Source organism: Rhinolophus sinicus, linkage group LG05 (assembly GCF_036562045.2).
Source record: "Rhinolophus sinicus isolate RSC01 linkage group LG05, ASM3656204v1, whole genome shotgun sequence".
Lineage (NCBI taxonomy): Eukaryota > Metazoa > Chordata > Mammalia > Chiroptera > Rhinolophidae > Rhinolophus > Rhinolophus sinicus.
The window spans coordinates 163,836,094-163,853,369 of record NC_133755.1 but is presented as its reverse complement, the minus strand read 5'-3'; the positions used below and the strand labels follow the sequence as shown (position 1 = coordinate 163,853,369).

The 17,276-nt window shown below is 40.0% G+C and overlaps 1 protein-coding gene across 7 annotated transcripts in view; it reads right to left on the bottom strand.

The window, feature by feature from the left end:
• ADGRG6 (adhesion G protein-coupled receptor G6) overlaps positions 1-3,929 on the bottom strand; it is a 134,131-nt gene extending 130,202 nt beyond the window's left edge. For 3 of the 7 annotated variants that reach the window (XM_019756631.2, XM_019756635.2, XM_019756636.2), the window contains exon 1: positions 3,364-3,501. In XM_019756631.2, the coding sequence (XP_019612190.2) occupies positions 3,364-3,365 (2 nt within the window). In that variant the 5' untranslated portion in view covers positions 3,366-3,501. Of the gene's footprint in view, positions 1-2,912; positions 3,052-3,363 lie in introns of those variants that run through there. The other 4 variants (XM_074333641.1, XM_019756632.2, XM_019756637.2 and 1 more) reach the window with 3 other exon arrangements.
• Positions 3,930-17,276: the final 13,347 nt, after the last annotated feature.

Below are 17,276 nucleotides of genomic sequence, written 5' to 3'. Positions count from 1 at the left end.
ATATTACCACTGGGAGAAACTGGGTAAATCAGGATCCCCCAGTATTATTTCTTATAACTGCATGTCAATCTACAAATATCTCAATAAAACTTTCCATTAAAAAATTAAACCCTAGAGCCCTGATATACGTAACTTACTCTCAGGTGGTTCAGGAAAAAATGGTGTGGTGTGTGTGTGTGTGTGTGTGTGTGTGTGTGTGTGTGCAGAGAGTGGTGGGTGGAGGGAAAAAGAGAGGAAGGAAAATGACAACATAAATCGCGTAAATACTTACAATAAGTGATTCTGCGTAAGAGTATACAGGTGTTCTTTGTATTATTCTTGAAACTTTTCTGTAGGCTTAAAATTATCTCTAAATAGAGTTCAATACACACACACATATTTACACTGAAGTGTATCAATGTTGATCTTATGACATTCTCACCGCTATTGAGCACTGTTGCTTTAACCATTGCCAGTTTGATAAAAGTAGTGTCTCACTTGGATTTCCTTTATTCGGATTGGCATGTTCAAGTTAATTGTATAGTTTTCTATTACAATATAAATGTTTTTCTTACTGATTTGTGATTTTCTTTTTTTTTCAACAGTTCTATACTAAATATGTTAAGCCTTTGTCATATTTGCTATAAATGTTTTAAATACAGTAACCTTGAAGTACTCTTGATTTCCTTGAGGGAAACTGAATAATTTCATCCTGAGTAATTCTTATAAAGAAAAGTAAGATGATACTCAGGTAGCCACACTCAAGTTTTATTGACATTTTTTGTAACAATTGAAATGTCCTTTAAATGTTATTGCCCCATCACTCAGTATACATTCAATGTAGATAATGTAATGTCATCCAAATAGAAATGAAAATGAAAAGATATGGTTTTTGCTCAAGCATGCCACACAGATTGAACAAAGTATTTTTCTATTTAGTCTTAAGTCTAAATAGTCTTTAGAAATTTTAAATTATCATCCCATCATAAATATAAACTATGGAAGATACAGGCAGTTAGAAAAATGGTCAGGTTTAAGAAAGCGGTTGTCAGTTTATTTTTAATATATAAACTGATTCTCTTTTAAATCATTATTTCCAGAAATCAGAGTGACGTGTCCAGCTAGGCAGTAAAACTACAAGCTTCTAATATTTCCCATAAGCCAAGAGACAATAGCCTCATTCACCATTCACATTGGAAAAGCACAATGTCATGTAATTTATATAAGCCATAAATGGAACAGTAGCTTCATGCAACTTGAGACCAATTAATGCAAGTCTTGTTAAATCTACAAAATTTCTTAGGATATGAAAAATATGCAATCACTACAACTCCAAAATATATTTATAAAAGTCTATAATTTCAGATCTTGAGTGTCACTATATATAAATACTCTTTCTCCACAAGGAGTAAGCAGAACATGCATTTAAATAGTTTATACACTTGAACCTATTAAAATTAAAATTTAAAAGATAATATAGTTTGTTCCTCATTTTAACATTTTTCAAGAAGACAGCAGAAATATTGACTTTGGAAAGGTTGGTGTTATTTCCATATACTCTAACATATTAATATCAAAAGAATCAGATCATCTCAAACCAGTCCATATGAATTATAAACAGCAAAATGGGAAAAAAAGTTATAATCTGGCAAGAAATGGAAAAACTTTCAGTCAAATACCTCAATAAAGAAACTCAAATCAGGGTACTAAACTCTATATTTTATGCGATTAAATATTTATACTTTCACTCTATAATGATCTAAGATTTTTCAGTCATGTAGAAATTCAAATAGACTGCGTAACTCTATTTCATAATCAGGATATTTTTCCATTACCTGTTGATCATTTTCACATCTTGTATTTCAAAAATTGCTCTCCATGTTTTGTTTTTATGTGCAACGTGCTTTTCCCCCCATAAGATCTACATTACCTAGGAAAGCTGAAAGTAAGCTAGATAAACATATGCTGTTAAAAATCCTACTATATTTTTCAGGAAAAACTGAAGTTTAAAACAAACTCATATTCATTCAAAATGTGCCGCCTTTATATGAGAACAACTCTTATATGATGCTGTTGGCTGTATCCCAAAATAAATTATTTCAGGCTATACCTGGATGAGTCCACTGTTAGAAATGAAACTGTAAAACTCACACGTGTGGAATTACTTCACATACAGATTTAATAAAAGAAGTGGTTCCTTTCTAATGATACTGCTCCCTGCCAGGACAGAGCTGCACAGTGCTAGGTTTGTGGGCATTACTCTTTTTCCTATTTTAAAATTATGTACTGGGGGTCTGGGAGGCGAAGGAGCAAGAAAGGGAAAGACAGGGCCCGAGGGCTATGTCTTTTCCTAGGTATGGAACTAAAAGAGGAAATTTAAGTGGAAATACATAAGGATCCAGTAATTGAGGGAGGAAGGGTGACTATCAATTTCTAGAAACTCTTGTATATCAGTGGAAAGGAGTAAAATGTCTATCAGGGTGTCTGCCCAAGATTAAATAAAACACCAGAGGTAAAATTACATATTACAAGAAAAAGTAACTTCTGAGTTGGCCACAAAAATAAGCTTGGCCCTTTTGAGAACAATCTTCCTTTTTTTTCCATTTTCGAAGGCCAGGCGGTGCTCAGTGGTGCTTTCGCGGGGTCGCTCTGAGGCACCTCACCACTTAGATGACAATTCCATACAAGCAAAATATATTAGGTTTCCTTAACCTTTTTTTGCCCTATACCTCCCACTTCTAATTCTACACAAGTTCCCTCACTGATCCTATCACATAAATGGCATACTCGTTAATTAACTTTTTAATCTGCAAAGTACAACCAAGAACCTTTTCTGCGAGCTTTTTAAAAACCATTCTAATAACCCAAAGATCCAAGAATAACTTCTACAGGCAAGGGTGACAATGTGTAAAGTCAACATTTTCTCAGCGTACCAGTACCTTCCAAGGCCCCAGGTGCTGATCCAGGAGAGCGCTTTCTTGGCAGGACAAGGCCCCTGGATGGAGGAGCCTTGCCTGTTATTCCTTGTTTAATTTGAATCGAAAACAGGCTTTCCCCATTCTTGAAGCCCTGCCCTTTTTATTATGCTTTACACCGCCCAAATGTGAGGCTTACCTCTCCCTGGAAAAAAAAGCAAGCCACACACACACACACACGCGCGCACACACACACACACATGTCACAGCTCCGTCTGGCAATACCAGCTCACTCCTCAGTGCCTCGGGGCGGGGTGGGGGTGGGGGGTGGGCAAACTGAAGACAAACCGGTTTATTTTGTCAATACAGTCGAAGTCCTTACAAAATCATTTAGTTGAGGGGGTGGGGGTGGGGCGGGGGTATACAGGTAAAGGTGTGATGGAATTCAGAGCTGAACGGTGAGACTTACATGTTGGCATTACTGCGCTGAGGTTCCCAGGGGCCGTACGGTCATCCTCCGCGGTCGTTCCCCAGCTCTGCTGCTCGGAGTTCCCCAAAGGAGACCCTTGGCGCCCGGACGGAGCGCAGCTGCCGGACCCTCACTCACGCTCTTTCTGGAGAGTTCATCGGGATTCCCCGCAGCCCCTCGTCGCCCGCGCTAGGGGCGGCGCAAGGTGGAAGTCTGGTGCTGCGGAGTTCAAGTGCCGATCGCTGGGGGAGGGGGCGGGCAGGGCGGCAGGTTCCTCCTTGCTGAGTTGAAGGAAAGTTAAGTCGGGAAGATGGAAACAGCTGATGCTGGGTGCTCTGGGCCGGGCAGGGGTGGGCGAGTGGGTGGAGGGGTCCGACTCGGCAGGTCCTCGCCCCTGCCTGCGTGAGGCAGCACGTGGTCACCCCTTTGTGGGTTTCGTCCCCCCACCCCTTCCCCGCGGGCTCAGGCTGCTCCAGGGGCCGATCCACTCCACCCGCGCTTCCGGCGCCGAGGCTTGGCGGGCGCTGAGGACTCAGGTGCGGCTGCCGCGGCCGCGCGCGGCGTCTGGCCGGGCCCCGGAGGCCCTGGGGCGGCCCCAGGCTTGGCGCTAGGCGGCGGGGGCCGTCCGGCAGGCACAGCTGCTCCACCCAGAATCGCCAGAAAGGGCGAAGTCTTGCTGCCGGGCAGCGAGGAAAGCTACGCGGGGGCCGAGTGGGGATGGGAGATTGGCTCCAGGCCAGGCGCAGCTCCCAGACGCGGGAGGGGACGGGGCCGATCCGGGGGTCACCCGAAAGCCGTGAGCCCTGAATCCAGGAGACCCTCCCTCCAGGCAAGAAATGAGAAGCTCGGAGTGCAGGCGGTGATGTTCGCGTCTCCTCCCTGCCGGCTAGATTCCGTACTCCTAGCCCACGCGAGTCCGCGAGCGGGACCCTTCCGCCAAGGTCCAGGCCCCTGCCTTGGTTTTCTTTTACTTTTCTGCCCCTTTCTTTTCTTCTCTTTCCTTTTCGGTTACTTTTCTTCTCTTTCCTTTTCTGCCATAGCTCTCTTGCTCCCTTCCTAATAATCAGAGTGAGGGGAGAGTCCTTCCGTCTTCAGAGCATACTCAGACACTCCATACCATCACTACATCTGTTGGTCTCTGCTGGGGTAAAGGAGTTGAGTTTCCCAACAGGCCCTTCCCCAACCAAGGATGAAGACCAGCCGACAAGGTGCTGAGCAGGCACCACTTGCGGTATACCTATGTCCACCACCTCACCCACCACAGAAGTACATCCACTGCCTCGTCCCACTGATTTGTTGGCGCCTATGGTCGCACAAATAGAGGTTCATCCTCTTGGCTTACAATTTTGTCTTCTTTTTCAATGCATCTAAATACCCCAGAGAGTGGTAACACTTTAAACTTTTACCATTACTCTTGGTTTGAGCAATTCAAATCCCTTCTGGAAAAAAGCATTTTGGGCTGGAGGTGCTGTGGGGAAACAGACTCAGGGGTCTGAGAGTGGTTGCAGAACAATTCAGGGAAAGTCAAACTTGGCAGGACTAGTGACAAACTGTCTGCTCCACAATTTGGCTTGGGATCCTCCTGCCTGAACTCTCTCTGCCGTTTCACTGGGACTCAGGGATAGGACCAGATAACTCACACTTTCTTTTAAAAGCTGCACCACAAAAATATGAAAGGATGTTAAGGGGGCTGGGAAGATGTTCACATAAGGTTTTATTCAGTAGGATTGATTTGCTAATACAAATCCAGTTATTTCCCCAATGAAATTGGGGAAAGTCCTCTGCCTGGACTCCAGTGCTCTTCTAAAGTAGCTGCCACCCAAAGGGATCTGGGTACACCTCTTAGGAGACAAGAAGAGAGAAAAAGGACTCACGCTTGGAAAGAAATCCCCTTCCCCTTGAGTACTGCCCGAGCTAATCTACAAATTCTGGAGAGAAAACTTCCAATGCCAGAGCTGTATACACTCCCAGAGCCGCAGCTGCCCAGCTTGCACTGTGAGTGTGCACACGCGTACATTCACGGGCCACACACCAAAGTGCCAAAAATATTATATAACATTGATAGGCTAGTGATAGAGAACTGTTAGGGCAGAACAAAAGAGGTAGAGCAGGACTTGAATACAGACAGCTACAGGCAGAAAGGAAGCTGGAACACTGCCACCACACCCAGAGGCCTGAAAACCCAGGGTGTGTTCTTCTTGTGACTTTTATCAGTATTTATTTTGATGAATAAACAGTATGATTAACAGACATAGAACTGTAGCACTTAAGGGAAACTAAAGCTCCTCTGTCCAGCCCTCTCATATTACAGATAGGGAAATGAGACTCTGATGTGAGATCTACACAAACTCACTAGAAGTGAAGGGGCGTGGGGTGAGGGCTGGGGGTCGGGGGTGGCACCAGGTCTTGCCATTCAAATCAGTCTCTATTATACCAGACTGTCTTGAGGAAATTTAAGTTCCACTCTTAGAATTGTTTTTTTTTTTAAAGAAAAACGTTTATTATTTCACAGTTCTCAGGTTCAGGAATTCAGGCACATCTTAGTGCAGTATCTCACAAGACTGCAAAGAAGGTGCTGTTGGCTATGCTGTGGTCTTATCTGAAGGCTTGACTGGGGAATGATCTGCTTCTAATTTCATACACTTACTTGTTCCACTCATACAATGTTAACGTTAGAAGAAGCCAGGAAACATAAAGGCAGGCAAAGAAATATAAATAACAGTATTAGGGTTCTCCAAAGAAACAGAATGTGTATATGTATATAGACAGGAAGCTTTAAGGAATTGGCTCACATGACTGTGGAGGTGCAAGTTTAAAATCTGCAGGGGAGGCCAGCAGGCTGGAGACTCAGGGAAGAATTGCAGTCCAAGTCCAAAGGCAGTCTACAGGCAGAATTCCTTCCTGCTGGGAGGAGATCAGTCTTTATTAAGGCCTTCAGCTGATTCAAGAGTCTCACTCACATGAAGGAGGGCAATCTGCTTCATTCAAAGTCCACGAATGTAAATGTTAATCTCATTCAGAAACACTTCCATGGAGACATCCAGAATAATGTTTGACCACATATCTAGACACCATGGCCCAGCCAAATAGACACATAATATTAGCCATCACAGTAACTGAAACAAATGTACATATATCTAGAAGATAAGAGTAGCATACTTACCTATGCTAGTGTATGTTAAATGTTCATAAACTCATGTACTGATATTTCTATACAATTACATGAATCACAGCTAAAGTATTTCAGGGAACTAGTACCTGTCATTCGTCAGTACATTAGCAAAATCTTTGTGTTTTAATACTTGTGTCTTCAAACTAAGGATTTATTCTTTTTCTTTGGAAGAGCACACTAGGGAAACGGAATGTGTAGAGAAAAGTACATGATCTTTTAATGCAACAACATGGGTTCAAAGCTTGTTCCTGTACTTAACCAGCATCATGAACTTTGGCGATTTACTATGCAAGTCTGATTTGTCATAATACTTATAATGTTTAGCTCATAGGGCCACCAGGCAGATTCAATGAGCTAATGACACAGCACACAGCTTATGTCCTGGAATTTTATAATATTGGTTGCCTGAGCCTGCCCTGTGTGTCATCCTAAAACTGAAAGTGCCAGGACCACGTTCCTCTGCATACAGGAATCCTCTGACAACATTCCAGACAAAATGAATATTGAACATCTGTTTGAATCCTTAGCATTGATGAACACAACTATGAGAAACTTCCTCTTTCTGTTGATTGAATCAGACATTCATGCCATCAACTACCATTCAGAACAAGGACATTCTATCTTCCACAAAAAGCCTTTCAAATATCTGAAGACAGCTATCATCTCTCTTCTCAGCCTTTCCTTATTCAGTTTTCACAGCCTGAGTTATTTTAACTATTCAGTGCCTGGCTGTTCACTACACATGTGATACACCCTTCCCTATCGACATGGGTCATTATCAGCCCTCTTGACAATATACTCAAAGCAGATTCCACACCTCTCCCCTGATAACAGCAGGACATTACTGTTGTATGAATAAAAGTTAATACTAACCTTTGAATAGTCACATAAAATATTTATAGTACAAATAGGCACAGCTTTTATTATATTGATCTTCTACTATGTGCCAAGGAGTATATAAATTTTATTCTACAGATCAAGTTGTTCAAGATATATATCTTAATTTATAAATAATTCAACCCAATTTCTGTTTTAACTTCTCATCCTGCCTTAATCAATTCAATTCTTCGCCTGTCACCAAGCTTGCTGCTTTCTTCAACGGGAGGGTGGAAGACATGAAGTCCTTGACTTCTCCATGTCAGTAGCTATCAAGCTGTCTTCTGGTCTCTGGTCATCAGTTCACATGGATTGTCAGTCTTTTCAGTGAGGTTCCTCCAGGATCATGGCTTTCTCTTGACTCCTAGATGGGCCATCACTGTCCATCAGCCTGGTCCCTCCAAGCAGCCCTTCTCTCACTGGGGCCTTGACTCCTGTCTAGGTCTCTATCTGAGAGGCAGGGTGCAGGAAACCACTCAGCTCCATGATTTCAATAAGCCCACCACCCATCTCTCTTCCTTCCCTTCTATCTTGATAGAGGCGATTTGGCTTCTTTTTCTCTGCTGTGTCTCAATATTCTACTGTACTGCAACACCCCTCAGTTCTTTTAGTGCTAAGGCTATGAAAAACAAATGCAGACATCCTGAATGCCTTTTTGTTTTGTTTCTGTACCCCATCATTTCCAGAATCTATGAGCATACACTAGCTAGAAACTTGAATAGGGAGAAGAAAGGGGGGGGGATAAATAGAGGGGGGAAAGAAAACAAAAAATTACTCTTTCAAAAAATAACATGCCTCCACAAATTCAAATTTTTGGCAAATGATTATCATTCCCATTTAAAGATAGAAAATTGAAGTTCAAAACAACCATTAAGAACAATTTACCCAAGATCATACAACTTACCAAAGATCATGCAACAAGTAAGGGGAAGCTGAGCTCACACCAAAGCTGAGTGACTTCTAATATTTGTGCTTTTCGCTGATGTCTTCTCCTCACTGTTGGCCCCAAGTCTTTTCACATGAGCTGTCACCAAGTCAGGAAGCCAATCCTGCCCCAGTGCTATGATCTGAGCCTTTGGTCAGGGAGCTGAATGCATTTTATTTTGTAGCATTGAGTCCAGTGTATCCAGTTTATATAATCAATTTAAAATTTGATTCCTTCATTAACTTTGTTAACAATCTTGCCCCACGCAAATATAATAATTCTGTTTCTTATATTTAGAATATATGAATGATAATATTGACCCAGGCAAAACCGCTGTGGAATTCCATCCTGTGGGGACTTGCTTCCTACAGGGTTCTCACTGATAATCGACATTGGAAGGCACACATTTTGAAACAGTTGCTAATCTATGCTGTTTTACTCTCATCCCATACACTTTCTCCCAAGGGAGCCCCCAAATTATCACAGGAGAGGAAATACACCAGGAAATACACATAGCTTTTATATTTTACTGATCTACTAATCTAGACATTGTAGTTAGCAATACTGAGCACGAATGTGAAGATATGACTTGTTCTTCCTGAGCTCTTGCTGGTTCTTAGTAATATCTTATTCTTTTCAAGTGCTCAAAAGTCATCTTTTGTATAACCCATCCTTGACAATATCTAGAAGAAACAGCAAGATCATTAGATTCTGCTTCCCACAAATCCTCCTTTCCTACGAGAAAATCAGGACAAATTATGTATTGTTTTAAAGCTGAAATGACATACATTGTGAGCCTGATTCTTACAGTTCGGTAATATATATAAGCTGCTATGAACTTCATGTAGTGAAAACTTTTTAGCCTTCCATCGATAATAAAAATATTAATATCAACAATGATTACCACCATTTTTAGTACTTCCTATGTATATGACACTTTATTAAGATAAATGTATGTGGTATCGCCGTTAATTGTCACATCAACCCTACAGATACAGAGACTTGACCTAAAAGAGGTGAGGCAGGCAGGATTTTTTTTTTTTTCTTTCCTGACTGCAACACCTATATTCTGACCAACCAATTCAAGTTCAGCTATACTTGCCTGGAACATTTACAAAAAAGTCCTAGTGTATAATCTGGTGAGAAGAAATGCAAGGAAAAAAGACATGGATCTATGCAATACCAGCATACAGGTTTTTCTGGTATTTCATAATACTGCTTTCAAAAATACTACACAACTGGCTTTTGCTAGCTGTGTGGGTATTCATTAATCTTTCTGAGAATGTAGCTGTATATATACGTTGCTTTTGTAAACCTCACAGTTTCAAAAACTGGAAAATACTCCTGAATTATATTCAAAAATCAAATCTAGAACTAAATGTAGCAATAAGAGCTACAGTCGTCTAAGTAAGTGTTAATTTTCCTGTGCATTCATTCATTCATGCATTCATTCAATAAAAGTACTGATCAGCTACTTTATGGCAAGTATTGTTCTAAGCACTGTTATTATAGCAATGAATAACAATGACCAAAGTCCTTACTTTCATCAAGCTTGAATTCCACTTGGGGTGGGAGGAGAGGTAGAGAGTAAAGTAATAAAAATTAGGAATGTAGTATAAAGATGGTGATAAATTCCATGAAAAGTAAGGCGAGAAGAACTTAAAGAAGATGTGGATGACAGCTGCTATTTTCTACAGAGTAGTTAGGGAAAGCCTCTCTGACAAGATGTCACTATAGAAAGACTTGAATGAAGTGGGGAAGAGACCTAGGCGGGTATATAAAGGGTGAGTGTTCCAAATGCGAAGGACAAGCAAGTGCAAATGCCCTGTGGCAGTATGGGCTTGGCTTGTCTACCATAGCGAGGAGAACGGAGAGGCTGGACTTGAGGGAGAAAGAGGGCATGAGGTCTGAGAGATAGCAAAAGACCAACTTTTTTGCCTTATGAGTAATAGAACAGGCTTTGGATTTTACTGTACGGTAAGTAGTCATTGCAGTAATTTGGAATAGATTAGAGCATGGTCTGACATATTGGAGACTAGGGAGTTCAAAAGTGGGAGCACAAAGCCTAGTTAGCAGGCTGCATAATCAAAGACAGTAATAATGATGGTTTGAACTAGTATCATGGAAATGGAAGTGGTGAGAAGTTATTGGTCATGGGGTTATTTTGAAGGAGATTTACTGATAACTGGATACAGAGTATAGGAAAAGCACAGACAAGAATTACTCTGTAATTCTCACCTACACAACTGGGTGAATGCGTTACTAATAACTGATTTGGGGAAGAGGAAGGGAGAAGCAGGTTTGGAAGGGAGAATCAAGAGTTCACTTTTGGACATGGTTTAAGTTTGAGATGTCTACTAGAAAATTTAACACATGCACTTACAACGCTGCCTGGAATATATTAGATGCTCAATGGAAGTTAATTAGTTAATTAAGCAAGCATGCCTTGCATCCTAAGGTTTTGCCTGAGATCAATGTCAGGCTTTCTTTGCAATTGTTTGTAGAATACACTTTCATAGAAGAATTAAAAGTTTAGTTATGTCTTAAATAATACGTTAGATTCTCATCAAAAGAAGAAGAGAGTGAAAATTTGAAGAAATGGAACAATTTCAGCAACAATGAAGGAAATGATGACAAATATTTGAGGGTAAATGAGCAAACGGTCTGGCTGCAATCGTAGATCTAGAGGCTGATAAAGAGCGAAAGGCTAATTGATGGTAGATTGTGGAAGGCTTGGCGGGTCAGGCTACAGAGTTTGACTTATTTTTAACAGTTTTCTGTTTTTGTTTAGTTTGTTGGCAAGGAAGTCATATGATGAAAGCCATGTTTGTGGAGAATTAATCAGAATGGAGTATGGTAGAGAAGATTTATGCAGAGGACTGCAGTAGCCCTGGGTGAGGAAAAGAAATACTGTGGGAACAATGGAAATGGAAAGGAAATAATGGGTACAAGAGACACATAAAGTTAAGGAGACATGGTTCTTATCTAGTCCAAACCTACATAAGAGATATCTAAGCTCTTTGATGCTTGACATCATGAAGGCAAAATATAATTGGCTGGATTCTTGTCAATGTATACACTTATACCTGATCCTTTGCTATGTTTACATGCCATAGCTGTGGGAAGCATTAGGGCTGTTTACCAGGGGGGTGGTACTCCTTCTGAGCACATGGTAGAAGTGCTCTTTCCTTTCCCTTGGATGTTAGGTATGGTAATGCAACCTGCTCTGGGAAATGGGATATGAATATAAATGATGTGTGTCACTTTGGGACCGAAGCTTTTAAAACGTATAGAGCAATTTGTCCCTGTCTCTTCCTCTTGTTGCAGCAACTGGCAGTATTTTGCAATGGTGGAGATTTCATCAGTCTGGGTTCCACAGTGAGGATGGTGTGCAGTAGCTACTCCAGCTAACCCGCAGGGCTGAGTGGGAGGGACAAATAAGCTTTGCTCCTATACGCCACCAAGATTTGGGGTTATTTGTTACTAGGGTATAATCTAGCTGAGCCTGACTCATGCAATAACTGTTATCTAAAGTCTTGATAAAGCAACATACAATCAAATGTCAGAGATATTTAAATAAAATATAAAATTTCCCACATAAAATAGGTCCCTTTTATTTTATGTGGGAAATTTTATTTTTCCATTTCCAAAGTATTGAACAACAGATATATCACTGGAAGTATAATGATATTCATAAGTCTGGCCAAAAAGAGATATGCATAAACCAGAAGTAATTAGTTTCTTCTTATGTATTTGCTTTCCTGAGTTGACTCTATACAAGCTTTCTGTGACCTGCTTTTAAAAAATCAAAGTAAAGTAGTCTTCCAGGGATCTGGTAGAAAATGGAAAGTGTGTGTGTGTGTGTGTGTGTGTGTGTGTGTGTGTGTGTGTGCGCGCGCGCGCGCGCGCACATAAGAAGGAACAAAAATTAAATTCCCCATGAGAGAAAGACAAAAAGAGACTAGAAGTAAACAGCACTTTGTGAAACCAATACTAGCATCCTTTATTGGTCAGAATTTAATATCTGAGATTAGAGGAAAAGTTTATTAACTTAAGAAGATAATTAAAAAGAATGAACACATTCCAACACATCATACCATTTTATTTAACACAAACGCCATCATGCCATTTTATTTAGAATGATTTATAGAGGTGAACAAATAACCAGTTTTACATTTTAGACATAGAGTTGACCCTTGAACCACACAGGCTTGACTGCATGGATCCACTTTTTTCAATAAATATACAGTCAGCTCTCCATATTCCTGGATTTCACATCCACAAATTCAAACAGTCTTTTTGATCTGTATGCATTGTTCTATGCCATTTTATGTAAAACACAAGAGCATCTGCAGATTTGGGTGCCTGCAGGGGTCTTGGAACCAATCCCCTGTGAATACAGAGGGATGATTGTAGTTAACTTTTTGGAGAGTTGAAAGTAGTTACATGTGGATTTTTTGACTGTGCTGGGTGAGGGGTAGGGTCAATACCCCTAAACTCCACATTGTTCAAGAGTCAGCTGTATTGGAACTGACAGAGACTCTCTCCTTGACCAAATCTAGACAGGCTCTCCTGAGCCTGACTAGGCCCAGCCTTGGGCATGTCCTCAAGAGCTCAGCTTTAACGAAAATTCTGCTAAGTCAGTTTAGCCAGAATTCCTATCCTTGATATCTGAACAAATTCTTCATCCTGGATCCCCCAGGTTATATCTGATCATCCTGGCATAGCTTCAGCAAAAATCCTGTCATGTCGGTTTAGTCAGAAATCCCCCTTTAACCCAGATGTTTTCTCTTGGTAATTTTTCATCCACTGCCCACCCGCACACCTGCTCTTTGCCTATAAATCATCACTTTTCCTTACTGCATTAGGAACTGAGTCCAGATCTATACTGAGGTCTCTTTTTTCCAATTGTAATAATTCCTCATTAAAATCTACTTTTACCACTTTACTACCTAGCTTAGGTTTTATTTTTGACATAACACATTTCAATTATTTTCTTAAAAAGGAACCCATAGAGGTATTATCTAAGCAGCTGCTACTTTAAAAATGAGAAAATAATTCTGGGAACAAAATTTTCTCATTTAGATTGGGCACCTGTAGAAAGCAACTCAGAGAAGGTGACACTTAAGATGAGACCTGACTGACAAAATGGAGCCAGCTATGCTAAAATTGAGAGGAAGGGTATTCACAGCAGACGGGTATAACTACTACAAAAGTCTAAGGAAGAAACACATTGAACATGTTTAAGGCGGAAAATACGGCAGGTATAGCTAGAACATAGTGGATAAAGCCAAGAGAATAGTATCAGGTTGCTACAAAAGTAATTGTGGTTTAAAGGTTAAAAATAATTGCAAAAACCACAATTACTTTTGCACCAACCTAATAAAAAAAGGCAGAGATATAAGTGGGGGTCAGATAATATAGTCTTGTAAGTCAGGGTACGGAGTGGGATTTTTTTCCCTAAGTATTATGGCATGCTATTTATGGGGTTAAATGGGGACTTGACAATTGGATACAAGGTTGAAAATGGATTAAAGAGGACAACAATGGAGCGTGGTGACCACTTTGGTGAGTACTGTAATAGTATGTGTGGGAGGTAACGGTGGCTGGGATCCGGATGCTGGGAGTAAAAATGGGGAGAGAAGAAGACAGATTTAGGACAAGTTTGAGAGACTGAGGTCACATGAATTATAATCGTTTGGATACAAGAGGATGAGGATGAAGGAAGACACCTGGATTTTAAGCGTGAACAGCTGCATGGATAGTAATGAGTGAAAGTTGACACTGTAGAAGGGGTGCTTTTGAAGGAAAGGGGACATGTTAACATTGAGATGCCTACAGATGTCTAATACAGATATCAAATAGACATTGGCATATATATCTGGAGTTTAAGGACGATATTTGAGAATTGTCAGCAAACAAGTGGCATTTAGTGATTTTAGAAATAGAGCACTCTCCAGGGAGACAAACAGAGAAGAAAAGGAAGCTGAGAACGTGCCTTGAGACAAACCAAAGTTTAAAGAGGAAGAAGAGCCGGCTAAGAAGAAAAGAAGGAGTGGCCAATGAGGCAGAACACAAGTAAGAAAATGTGTTGTCATAGAAACAAAAAGAAGAACATGTTTCAAAAAGGAAGAAGGGCTAAGCTACGGAACATTGCTGATAAAGATGCTTGGATGTGGCAACACAGACCTCACCAGCGACTCATAGGAATAGCGTCAGTGGAGTAGTGAGACCATAAACCATAACGGAAGAGCCTATAAAAACAATAAAAGGTGGGCTATTGACACTATTCAATTTTTTCAAGAAATTTAGCTCTGAAGTAGAGCAGAACAATGGAACATGATGCTCTTGAAAAGGAGTGTGGCAAAGATGTTTTCCCTTCCAAATGGTGATGCAAAGGTATCTTTGTAGGTTGATATAAATGATTCAAGAAAGAAGAAACTGATGACAGTAAAGGTGAAACGTAGTCACAGGAGTGATGTCCTAGAAAGGCAAGAGGGAATGGTGGAGGACTCCAGAGTGCACATGGAGGACTTGGTCTCCAATAGATCCTACCACACTGTCCAAAAATGATATCTGTAAGATAGTGATAATATTGATGGATCACCAACATCAAGCAAGAACATGAACTCATACTGGGACTGATGGGTGGTTAAACATTCTATTGAAAATCCCTGTTAACATTAGAGAATTATTAGAATTCAGATGAAAAAGCAAGTGAGCTAGAAGGACAGGAGTATATAATATACACTGGTAAAGCTAGGTTCAGATTTTTTCCATGGGCCCTTAATCAGTGGCCATTTGTCTCCTGCCCTGATTGGGAATGATTCAATACCTATAAAGTAGAATGTCAGAAGTGACCTATGAAAATAGCGTAGAAGGTGGAGTCCTTCTCATATCACAATAACACTTCCTCAATTAAATGCCCATGACAAACAAAACAAGAGACAACTTTGCAGTATACTATAAAAGTACCCCAGGATGATTTGGGTCTTCACATAAATTCTTTACTGATGATAAATCAAGAGAACTTTAACTCAGGTTAGACTTTCTCAGCTTCTTACTGTGTTGAGCACCAAACAGGAACTCCACCAAGTATTCATTTGCTTTGCTATGAATATCAAATATACGAATTGTCTGAGTATTTTTTTTTTTTTTTTCTCCTAGAGTTTTTAGTAATCCTAGATTGGGCTTTCAGGAACTGGGAGGTGGAGGAAACAGCCTGAAGAATTTTTCACCATAATGTAGACTTTCTGGTATTCCATTGTTATTAGTCACCCTGCACTCCTCTGGACCTGGAAGCTGGAATTTAGAGCCTCTTTGATTTAGTTTCTCCCCAGAATATCCTCCATTTCCTGCCAGGTGGAGAAGGGTGGTTACCTAACTTGTGGGGGCTGAAGGTAGGCCTTCAGGCCCACATGCTCCTTATATAGATTCTCAAGCAGTTGGCTATCTTAACTCTGACATGAAAGAAATTTTGTCCCTCCAAGTTCTGAGCTTTTTTGAATTGATGAGGGCAGTTCTGCTTGCTTGCCATTGGTCTCCATCTTGACAAACATTTAGGTTTGACTTCCATCTGCTAAATCATTACCCTTTCCTCTATTAGCTTTTCCACATTCATATATTCAAAGTTACAGATATCTCTAAATCTCATTGAAGATGCAGTTCCTTTGAAGGTAGACCAAGAGATCATGAAAGACAAATGTTAAATGGTGTGTTAAATGGTGGAAGTGATCCTTTAGCAATTGAAGAATATCTATAACCTTGGGCACATTTATTCAGAATAAATTGTTAGAAATGTTGTAGCTTTGTACATTTGTTCTGGTTTTTCAAAGGTGATACTTAAAAAAAACAAGTTACAGTTGAAGTTTCAAAACATGTGAAATCCTTACTATTTTGAGCTAATTGAACTTATACTCTTAGACAAATAATATCTTTACCATGCCATATCTTTAAATTAAGTGTAATTTCTTAACATTGGTGGAGTTGACCCCAAATTCTTTTTTTAGCATATCTGTATACTGAAATCTTGTCCCAGTTCATACATAAATGTATGAGACATCCATAGTGATGTTAGCCATCATTTCTGATGCTAGTTTTTAGGACATAACCACCACATTCTACTAAGTCTTGCTGCAATGCTACTAAATGGTTCTGAAATAACCAAGCCTGTGCCAAGCTTTATTCCAGAAAATGTAAAACAAACAACAAACTAAACCAGCATATTGTTCATATTTCTAGGAACACTAACAAATACCACACATGAAAAAAAATACTTGACCTTTCCAACATGTATACAGTTGACAAAATTCATCAGTATTTAGAGAAAAAACTCAGTACCGGTATTAGCCAGCATATATGGTCAACTTTGTTTAATTTTTAGGAAGAAAAAAGTTGCCTTAAGACTTTCAAATCCATAATTCCCTCAGCAAAATGTTGACTAGTTTAAATTCTAACTGTTTGAAAAGATAAAGTAGACAACGTATAGATTTATACAAATTGTATTTCAGTCAAATATATCTATTCATATGTTTTAAACTCTTGCACATATTTTTTTCTAAAAGTTTATGCATGCCTAAATTCCAACTGGATCATTGGTCATTCATCTGACATTTGGTATGTCAATTGGTATGAAATATTGCCTGAGTTTAGACTTCTTCCTTTCTTTAATAGTGCTTTTAATCATATCTTCTCTGTACTGGTCTTGAAGAAGCTAATTTTGTTGTTAGAATTGTCTGGTGGAGTCAGAACAATTAGTAACAAAGAAAAGCACAATCCCAGGCCAAAAAAATGTAACTGAAAATAAGACATGCCTGTTAGACTATAGGTGAGAAATGTTGGGAAAAGGTATGAGGAATCAAATCCTATTCAAATGGTGTGGAGAATAGCTGCTCATGGAACTTAACCTTGGAATAGAGCTCTTAGAGAGTAAGAACTCAA